Source organism: Loxodonta africana, chromosome 26 (assembly GCF_030014295.1).
Source record: "Loxodonta africana isolate mLoxAfr1 chromosome 26, mLoxAfr1.hap2, whole genome shotgun sequence".
Classification (NCBI taxonomy): domain Eukaryota; kingdom Metazoa; phylum Chordata; class Mammalia; order Proboscidea; family Elephantidae; genus Loxodonta; species Loxodonta africana.
In genome coordinates this window covers 40,340,884-40,352,439 of record NC_087367.1, presented here as the reverse complement: position 1 = coordinate 40,352,439, position 11,556 = coordinate 40,340,884, and the positions used below count along the sequence as shown (strand labels likewise).

General features: G+C 40.1%; 1 protein-coding gene across 1 annotated transcript; it reads right to left on the bottom strand.

The window, feature by feature from the left end:
- Nucleotides 1–9,961: 9,961 nt before the first annotated feature.
- Nucleotides 9,962–11,226, bottom strand: LOC135228706 (conserved oligomeric Golgi complex subunit 8-like). The gene has a single exon (XM_064277278.1). The coding sequence runs from the start codon at nucleotides 10,938–10,940 to the stop codon at nucleotides 10,086–10,088; it is 855 nt and encodes a 284-aa protein (XP_064133348.1). The 5' UTR covers nucleotides 10,941–11,226; the 3' UTR covers nucleotides 9,962–10,085.
- Nucleotides 11,227–11,556: the final 330 nt, after the last annotated feature.

Sequence of the window (11,556 nt, the reverse complement as noted above, 5' to 3'; positions counted from 1 at the left end):
AAAGATATAGGACTTCCGGTCAACAGGGCACATAAACAGAAGCACCATGCCGCCTCTCCACAGCAAAGACCTGAAAAACTAAGTAAAACAGAAACAAATGTCTTTCTTGGAACCCAGAGTTTCAAATGAAGAGATAAAGAACTCAGCCAAATACTGGATGGAATAAGAAACTGGCAGAGGACTGAGAGCAAGGAGAGATATGCAGCACGGATTCACCATCTGGGACTCCTGTCAGAGATTGGCTAACAGGGAGTATAAGAAAGCAGCTTCACAGAGCTCCCAGCAAGAGACAAGCACCCAGTAACCAGTGATACATGCTTTCCCACCCCCTTCCTTTCCCCCTGCTCTACCTCCATGCTTCCTGGCTAGCTGCGGTGGCTCAGATGGCCAGGAAGTGTAGCGTCCACGCCTCTTGGATTCACCCCACCCACATCACAGATCAGCAAACAGGGAAAGCAGCTTAACAAAGTTCCCAGCACAAGACAGAGCACCCAGTAACAAGTGATATACGCTTTCCAAACATCCACCCTCCTTCTCCTCCCCCTTGGACTTCCTCTGCTTCAAGCCAACTGAAGTCTCTTGCCGAGGAGGCAACTGCTTCCACCCCAGGCCACTTGAATTTGCCCCATCCACACTGGCCGGGTCCCTGAGCTGGTGTTGCTTCTTTCCATTTCCTTTGGTTTCTTCTGTGCCTCCCAACAGCTCCCCCGCATTTCTCTTGAGCACCTGGCCTTGTGTGCCATCTTTGTTTCTTCCTGAAAAGCTGTAAAGCCATGCTCAACTGGAGATCCACTCCCCTAGCCCGTCACAACACACTGGTGGGATCCCTAGGGCTTTTTTTTTTTTTTTTTGCATGATTTGTTTTGCTTTTTTCTGTTTAGCTTTGTTCTGTTTTGTTTTATTTGTTTGTTCTCTTCTCTTTTTGCACTGGGATCCCCTTCTAGCTGGGCTGCACCATGTGGCCCAGGAGACACTACCCTAATCTGCACAGTCACCTCGGGGGAATTCCTAGGATCACTTCTTTTTTTCTCTCTCTTTTCTGTTTTTTTTTTCTTTTCCTTCTCTCTTTTTCTCTTTCTGTCTTTCTTCATTTCTCATTTCTCCTCTGTTGATACTTATCTTTTTTTTCCTGACTCCTGAATACCTGGTGCTGTGTGACATCTATGCCCCCACAGGCCAGGCTACAGAGACTTCCCCTGTCTTTACAGCCACACTTGTGGGACCCCTGGGGGATTTTCTTTTCTTCATTTTTTTCCAAATTTTTACCAATTTTTTTTTCTTTTTCCTTTTTGAGTCTCTATATTTCTTGGATTCTCATCTTTCCACTCCAATGGCAAGCTCCCTTTACACTCTTGTTTGTGTGTTTCTTTATTTTTCCTTTGTTTGTTTTTGGCCCCTGTTTGTCTATCCTCTTTCCCATACCCATACCCAGCTCCATACATCAAAACCACACCCCTCTTTCCTGCCTACCTGTACCTTGCACTGAGCAACACACCTCCAAACAGTACAGGCATGGCCTATCAGAACCTACCTAGTACTGATTCCTGGCCCACCCTATCAGCCCTAGTACATGCCTCAAACAACACAACCCAATGCCTCCCATTTGGCTGGACCTGCCCTGCTGCACCATAGCTGAGTGACTGGCCCCACCCATTGGACAAGGAGGTGAAAAGTATTGTGACTACAAACAACAAAGAATCCACAGCCTGCCTGCTCAGACATAACCAAATAAATCAAAAAAGGAGGATGAAACAAATGAGTCTACCATCAAGAAATGAAGAAAATAACCACTGAATGTCCTGAAGACAGCAGACAACACCAAAACACATTTAAAAAATAACAGGAGAGGATGGTTCCAGATAACTTTCCCGTAGAAGAAAAGGCACTAGAACTACCTGACAGGGAACTCAAATCTCTAATAATCAGAGCTATCCAAGAGTTGAAGCAAAAAGCAGAAAAAATGGACAAATTTTTGGAAAATACAGACAAAAAATGGAAGAATTCAGGAAAATAATACAGGAACAAATGCCAAAATAAATTCGCTACTAGAAATTGTACAAAAACAATTAGAAATCCAAAAGATAAGCAACAAGATTTTCAAAAAATAGTGTCATAGAAGCACTGAGAAGCAGGTTTGAAATGACAGAAGGCAGGGTTAGTGAAATTGAAGACAAACACTTGTATACAACTCTGAGGAAAAATCAGAAAAAAGAACAAAGGAAAATGAGGAAACCCTGAGAATTATGTGGGATACAGTCAAAAGCAAAACTTTGTGAGTTATCTGAGTTCCAGAATAGGGAGGGAAAATGGAAAACACAGAGAGGATCTTTGAAGAATTGCTGACAAAAAACTTCTCTAATATCATGAATGATGAAAAGCTGATAATCCAAGAGGGTTAAAGAACCCTATATAGGATAGACCCCCAAAAGAAAAACACCAAAGTATACCATAATCACACTCATTAAAACCAAAGATAAAGAAAAAATCCTGAGAGCAGCTCAAGAAAAACAAAAAGTCACATACAGAGGAGAAATAATAAGACTAAACTGTGATTACTCAGCAGAAACCATGCAGGCAAGAAGGCAATGGGATGATATAAATAATACCTTGAAAGAAAAACATTGCCAACCATGAGTAATATATACTGCAAAACTTTCATTCAAATATGATGGTGAAATTAGGACATTTCCAGATAAACAGAAATTAAGGGAAAATGTAACAACCAAGCCAAACATACAAGAATTATTAAAGGGAGTCCTTCAGTCTGAGAACAAACAACATCAGACCACAGCCTGAATCTAGGATGTGAGGTTGTACCAGCAGGATACCACTGTAGGAAACAAACTCTTAAGGACCATCCAAACCCAAAAGAATTGCAACAGGAAATGAGAGAGGTTAATCTCTCAGTAACAATGTCAGAACAATAAAAGCAGGAATAAACAGTACTTTCTAATGGAGAAGGAGGCAAAGTGAAAAAGTAATAATAGATTTATTCAAAATAGGAAGATAAGGGTAAACTTCAAGGTAACCACAAAGAAAGTTAACAAACCTACTCATCAAAATAAAGAAGAAAACCATGAAGTCTCAATAAAAACAAAACCTGCAAAACCAAAAAGAAATCCACAAACAAAAGGAACTTAGCACAGGAGAGTAAGAGGAACAAAGAAAATGTTAGCACCACAAAAAAGCACTACAGAGGCGGGGCCAAGATGGCGGACTAGGTGGATGCTACCGCGGATCCCTCTTGCAACAAAGACTTGGAAAAACAAGTGAATCGATCACATACATAACAATCTACGAACCCTGAACAACAAACACAGATTTAGAGATGGAGAACGAACAAATACGGAGAGGCAGCGATTGTTTTCAGAGCCTGGAGCCAGCGTACCAGTCAGCGGATTTTCTGGAAAAACTAGTTTCCCAGTGATGGCTCGGAGACAGCAGTCCATATCAAACCACATAAAGAAGCAGACCATGACAGCTTCTACAACCCCCCAAACAAAAGAACCAAAATCTTTCCCAAATGAAGATACAATCCTGAAACTATCAGATACAGAATATAAAAAACTAATTTACAGAATGCTTAAAGACATCACAAACAAAATAAGGCACTCTGCAGAAAAAGCCAAGGAACACACTGATAAAACAGTTGAAGAACTCAAAAAGATTATTCAAGAACATAGTGGAAAAATTAATAAGTTGCAAGAATCCATAGAGAGACAGCATGCAGAAATCCAAAAGATTAACAATAAAATTACAGAATTAGACAACGCAATAGGAAGTCAGAGGAGCAGACTCGAGCAATTAGAATGCAGACTGGGACATCTGGAGGACCAGGGACTCAACACCAACATAGCTGAAAAAAAATCAGATAAAAGAATTAAAAAAAATGAAGAAACCCTAAGAATCATGTGGGACTCTATCAAGAAGGATAACCTGCAGGTGAATGGAGTCCCAGAACAGGGAGGGGGGACAGAAAACACAGAGAAAATAGTTGAAGAACTCCTGACAGAAAACTTCCCTGACATCATGAAAGACGAAAGGATATCTATCCAAGATGCTCTTCGAACCCCATTTAGGATTGATCCAAAAAGAAAAACACCAAGACATATTATCATCATCAAACTCGCCAAAACCAAAGATAAACAGAAAATTTTAAAAGCAGCCAGGGAGAAAAGAAAGGTTTCTTTCAAGGGAGAATCAATAAGAATAAGTTTAGACTACTCAGCAGAAACCATGCAGGCAAGAAGGGAATGGGACGACATATACAGAGCACTGAAGGAGAAAAACTGCCATCCAAGGATCATATATCCAGCAAAACTCTCTCTGAAATATGAAGGGGAAATTAAGGTATTTACAGATAAACACAAGTTTAGAAAAAAAAAAAAAAACAAGTTTAGAGAATTTGCAAAAACCAAACCAAAGCTACAAGAAATACTAAAGGATATTGTTTGGTCAGAAAACCAATAATATCAGATACCAGCACAATACAAGTTCACAAAACAGAATGTCCTGATATCAACTCAAATAGGGAAATCACAAAAACAAACAAATTAAGATTAATTTTAAAAAAATAAATAAATAACAATACACATAACAGGGAATCATGGAAGTCAGTAGGTAAAAGATCACAATAATCAAAAAGAGGGACTAAATACAGGAGGCATTGAACTGCCAGATGGAGAGTGATACAAGGCGATATAGAACGAAACAAGTTAGGTTTTTACTTAGAAAAATAAGGGTAAATAATAAGGTAACCACAAAAAAGGTATAACAACTTCATAACTCAAGAAAAACATAACGACTCAACTAACATAAACTCAAACACTATGAAAATGAGGATCTCACAATTTACTAAGAAAAACGTCTCAGCACGAAAAAGTATGTTGAAAAATGAAATTGCCAACAACACACATGAAAAGGCATCAAAATGACAGCACTAAAAACTTATTTATCTATAATTACGCTGAATGTAAATGGACTAAATGCACCAATAAAGAGACAGAGAGTCACAGACTGGATAAAGAAACACGATCCATCTATATGCTGCCTACAAGAGACACACCTTAGACTTAGAGACACAAACAAACTAAAACTCAAAGGATGGAAAAAAATATATCGAGCAAACAATAAGCAAAAAAGAAGAGGAGTAGCAATATTAATTTCTGACAAAATAGACTTTAGACTTAAATCCACCACAAAGGATAAAGAAGGACACTATATAATGATAAAAGGGACAACTGATCAGGAAGACATAACCATATTAAATATTTATGCACCCAATGACAGGGCTGCAAGATACATAAATCAAATTTTAACAGAATTGAAAAGTGAGATAGACACCTCCACAATTATAGTAGGAGACTTCAACACACCACTATCGGAGGAGGACAGGACATCCAGTAAGAAGCTCAATAGAGACACGGAAGACCTACTTACAACAATCAACCAACTTGACCTCATTGACTTATACAGAACTCTCCACCCAACTGCTGCAAAGTATACTTTTTTTTCTAGTGCACATGGAACATTCTCTAGAATAGACCACATATTAGGTCATAAAACAAACCTTTGCAGAGTCCAAAACATCGAAATATTACAAAGCATCTTCTCAGACCACAAGGCAATAAAACTAGAAATCAATAACAGAAACACTAGGGAAAAGAAATCAAATACTTGGAAAATGAACAATACCCTCCTGAAAAAAGACTGGGTTATAGAAGACATCAAGGAGGGAATAAGGAAGTTCATAGAATGCAACGAGAATGAAAATACTTTCTATCAAAACCTCTGGGACACAGCAAAAGCAGTGCTCAGAGGCCAATTTATATCAATAAATGCACACATACAAAAAGAAGAGCCAAAATCAGAGAACTGTCCCGACAACTTGAACAAATAGAAAATGAGCAACAAAAGAACCCATCAGGCACCAGAAGAAAACAAATAATAAAAATTAGAGCTGAACTAAATGAATTAGAGAACAGAAAAACAATTGAAAGAATTAACAAAACCAAAAGCTGGTTCTTTGAAAAAATTAACAAAATTGATAAACCATTGGCTAGACTGACTAAAGAAATACAGGAAAGGAAACAAATAACCCGAATAAGAAACGAGAAGGACCACATCACAACAGAACCAAATGAAATTAAAAGAATCATTTCAGATTAACTACAAAAAATTGTACTCTAACAAATTTGAAAACCTAGAAGAAATGGATGAATTCTTGGAAAAACACTACCTACCTAAACTAACACATTCAGAAGTAGAACAACTAAATAGACCCATAACAAAAAAAGAGATTGAAACGGTAATCAAAAAACTTCCAACAAAAAAAAGCCCTGGCCCGGACGGCTTCACTGCAGAGTTCTACCAAACTTTCAGAGAAGAGTTAACACCACTACTACTGAAGGTATTTCAAAGCATAGAAAAGACGGAATACTACCCAACTCATTCTATGAAGCCACCATCTCCCTGATACCAAAACCAGGTAAAGACATTACAAAAAAAGAAAATTATAGACCTATATCCCTCATGAACATAGATGCAAAAATCCTCAACAAAATTCTAGCCAATAGAATCCAACAACACATCAAAAAAATAATTCACCATGATCAAGTGGGATTTATACCAGGTATGCAAGGATGGTTTAATATCAGAAAAACCATTCATGTAATCCATCACATAAATAAAACAAAAGATAAAAACCACATGATCTTATCAATTGATGCAGAAAAGGCATTTGACAAAGTCCAACACTCATTTATGATAAAAACTCTTACCAAAATAGGAATTGAAGGAAAATTCCTCAACATAATAAAGGGCATCTATGCAAAGCCAACAGCCAATATCACTCTAAATGGAGAGAACCTGAAAGCATTTCCCTTGAGAACGGGAACCAGACAAGGATGCCCTTTATCACCGCTCTTATTCAACATCGTGTTGGAAGTCCTAGCCAGGGCAATTAGGCTAGACAAAGAAATAAAGGGTATCTGGATTGGCAAGGAGGAAGTAAAGTTATCACTATTTGCAGATGACATGATCTTATACACAGAAAACCCTAAGGAATCCTCCAGAAAACTACTGAAACTAATAGAAGAATTTGGCAGAGTCTCAGGTTATAAAATAAACATACAAAAATCACTTGGATTCCTCTACATCAACAAAAAGAACACCGAAGAGGAAATAACCAAATCAATACCATTCACAGCAGCCCTCAAGAAGATAAAATACTTAGGAATAAATCTTACCAAGGATGTAAAAGACCCATACAAAGAAAACTACAAAGCTCTACTACAAGAAATTCAAAAGGACATACTTAAGTGGAAAAACATACCTTGCTCACGGATAGGAAGACTTAACATAGTAAAAATGTCTATTCTACCAAAAGCCATCTATACATATAATGCACTTCCGATCCAAATTCCAATGTCATATTTTCAGGTGATAGAGAAACAAATCACCAATTTCATATGGAAGGGAAAGAAGCCTCGGATAAGCAAAGCATTACTGAAAAAGAAGAAGAAAGTGGGAGGCCTCACTCTACCTGATTTCAGAACCTATTATACAGCCACAGTAGTCAAAACAGCCTGGTACTGGTACAACAACCGGCACATAGACCAATGGAACAGAATTGAGAACCCAGACATAAATCCATCCATGTATGAGCAGCTGATATTTGACAAAGGACCAGTGTCAGTAAATTGGGGAAAAGATAGTCTTTTTAACAAGTGGTGCTGGCATAACTGGATATCCACTTGCAAAAGAATGAAACAGGGCCCATACCTCACACCATGCACAAAAACTAACTCCAAGTGTATCAAAGACCTAAACATAAAGACTAAAACGATAAAGATCATGGAAGAAAAAGTAGGGACAACCCTAGGAGCCCTAATACAAGGCATAAACAGAATACAAAACATTACCAAAAATGATGAAGAGAAACCCGATAACTGGGAGCTCCTAAAAATCAAACACCTATGCTCATCTAAAGACTTCACCAAAAGAGTAAAAAGACCACCTACAGACTGGGAAAGAATTTTCAGCTATGACATCTCCGACCAGGGCCTGATCTCTAAAATCTATATGATTCTCTTAAAACTCAACCACAAAAAGACAAACAACCCAATCAAAAAGTGGGCAAAGGATATGAACACACATTTCACTAAAGAAGATATTCAGGCAGCCAACAGATACATGAGAAAATGCTCTCGATCATTAGCCATTAGAGAAATGCAAATTAAAACTACGATGAGATTCCATCTCACTCCAACAAGGCTGGCATTAATCCAAAAAACACAAAATAATAAATGTTGGAGAGGCTGCAGAGAGATTGGAACTCTTATTCACTGCTGGTGGGAATGTAAAATGGTACAACCACTTTGGAAATCTATCTGGCGTTATCTTAAAAAGTCAGAAATAGAACTACCATACAACCCAGAAATCCCACTCCTCGGAATATACCCTAGAGATACAAGAGCCTTCACACAAACAGATATATGCACACCCATGTTTATTGCAGCTCTGTTTACAATAGCAAAAAGCTGGAAGCAACCAAGGTGTCCGTCAATGGATGAATGGGTAAATAAATTGTGGTATATTCACACAATGGAATACTATGCATCCATAAAGAACAGTGATGAATCTGTGAAACATTTCATAACATGGAGGAACCTGGAAGGCATTATGCTGAGCGAAATTAGTCAGAGGCAAAAGGACAAATATTGTATAAGACCACTATTATAAGATCTTGAGAAATAGTCAAAACTGAGAAGAACACATACTTTTGTGGTTACGAAGGGGGGAGGGAGGGAGGGAGGGAGAGGGTTTTTTGTTGTTTAATCAGTAGATAAGAACTGCTTTGGGTGAAGGGAAAGACAACACTCAATACATGGAAGGTCAGCTCAATTGGACTGGACCAAAAGCAAAGAAGTTTCCGGAATAAAATGAATGCTTCAAAGATCAGCGGAGCAGGGGCGGGGGTCTGGGGAAAATGGTTTGAGGTGACTTCTATGTCAATTGGCAAAATAATTCTATTATGAAAACATTCTGCATCCCACTTTGAAATGTGGCGTCTGGGGTCTTAAAGGCTAACAAGTGGCCATCTAAGATGCACCAATTAGTCTCAACCCACCTGGAGCAAAGGAAAATGAAGAACACCAAGGTCACACGACAACTAGGAGCCCAAGAGACAGAAAGGGCCACATGAACCAGAGACCTACATCATCCTGAGACCAGAAGAACTAGTTGGTGCCTGGCCACAATCGATGACTGCCCTGACAGGGAGCACAACAGAGAACTCCTGAGGGAACAGGAGATCAGTGGGATGCAGACCCCAAATTCTCATAAAAAGACCATACTTAATGGTCTGACTGAGACTAGAGGAATCCCGGCGGCCATGCTCCCCAGACCTTCTGTCGGCACAGGACAGGAACCATTCCCGAAGACAACTCATCAGACATGAAAGGGACTGGTCAGCGGGTGGGAGAGAGATGCTGATGAAGAGTGAGCTAATTATATCAGGTGGACACTTGAGAGTGTGTTGGCAGCTCTTGTCTGGAGCGGGGATGGGAGGATAGAGAGAGAGGGAAGCTGGCAAAATTGTCACGAAAGGAGAGACTGAAAGGGCTGACTCAATAGGGGAAGAGCAGGTGGGAGTACGGAGTAAGATGTATGTAAACTTATATGTGACAGACTGATTGGATTTGTAAACGTTCACTTGAAGCTTAATAAAAGTTAATAAAAAAAAAAAAAGAGGACCCTGAACTCCAGATGGGTCGCCACTTACCTGCAACTTTGTAAGAGCCTGAGGAGAGGACCCAACTCTGCTGTGCCTGGACTCCTGACCCACAGAAACTGAGATAATAAACGTATGATGTCTTAAGCCACTAACTCTGTAGTAAATTGTTATGCAGGCAAAAAAAAAAAAAAACTCTACTACATTACTGAATCATTTCTACAGGATTGTTCTAGGTTCCATGAAGGAGGGACTAGTCAGAGTTTCTCCGAAAAACCTGTGAAATTATGCTAAACTTCTCCAAATCAGCAAGCACAACTATCATATGGGCTGGTTTATTACTAAATTCTGGTCACCTATTACCAAACAAGGCCAGAGCAGTGGAAAGCCAACAGAATGTGCTCACCTTGGCAAGAGCGTCCTCCAGTGCCCTAGTCACATCCTGCGCCAGAGCCATGGGGCAGCAGAGGCGCAAGTCATTGAAGGCGACCAGAATATTGTTGAGGAAGCAGGCAAGGGGTGGAAAGTCTAACAGCACCATGGGTGGCTGCAGTGTCCCCGGCTGAGTCACCGGCATGGCAGCAGGAATGTTACTGCTGCCCAGGATGGCTGGAATCAAGATGAGAGTGTAAGAGTTCATTTCATCCTGGAACTTCTGCACAGCTTCCTGAATGGCTCTTTGGAAGGTGCTGATGGCCACCCGCTGGAAAACAGGAGCCAACTGGCCCCAGAAATCAGCCCCTACTCGACTGAAGGAAAGCCCAAAGTACACGCACTGGCCTAGCAGGGAGTCCAGCCGGCCGCCTACCCCCCGGTGAAGGTCGGCCTCTAGCACCTGCAGGAACTGTGAAACTTTCTGTAGCACCCAGCCATGGAAGATGGCACTCTCATTCACAGTGTGCTCCCCCTTGACAGGGAGCAGCAGTGGGTCCTCATCTGAGAAGATGGCACGGTACTGGGTGATGATATCGAAGAGGTGGACTCGGCAGGCCTCAATGGTTTTTGTGATGTGAAAATAGGGATCATCATTGGGGATGGCAGTCAGGATGGAACGCAGCCAAGCATCTCGCGCCTGAAGAAACTTCACCCTCAGCTCAGCCTCTGTGAACACATCCATGCGCCACAGGTAGCCAATGACACGGAGGCAGGCGGAGAGCTGGATGTTGGTCCTCAGCTGTTGGATCAGCTGGCTCAGCATCAGCTGCATGGACTGGCGCACTTCGTTCACAATGCCCTGACAACACAGGGGGTTAAGTTATACCACGCTGGTGAAAACACTCACTGGAACACATTCCACTAACCCTGAACACTGCAGACTACCACTTCCACTGGTTTCCTGACATAGGAAGTTGATTTCCTAAAAGTGATGCTTCCAGGCTCACCAACAAAGATCTGGTTGGGCCACTCACTTACTTAAATGCTTAAAACGCTCCAATGACTTCCCATTGTAATCAATAAAGTTCAACCATTCACCTGGTCTGGCTCTGCAAAAAAAAAAAAAAAAGCACTACAAAATGATATTAATCAACTCACATCTATCAATAATTAAACTGAATGTAAATGTCCTAAATGCTCCCATAAAGAGACACAGAGTGACAGAATGGATTAAAAAAATAGGGTCCATCAATAAGCTGTCTACAAGAGACACACCTTAGAAACAAAGACATAAATTTATTAAAAATGAAAGGATGGAAAAAATAGATCAAGCACATAACTACCAAAAAAGAGCAAGAGTGGCAATACTAATCTCAGATAAAATAGATTTTAAAACAAAATCCATCATAAAAGACAAAGAAGGGCACTATGTAATGATTAAAGGGACA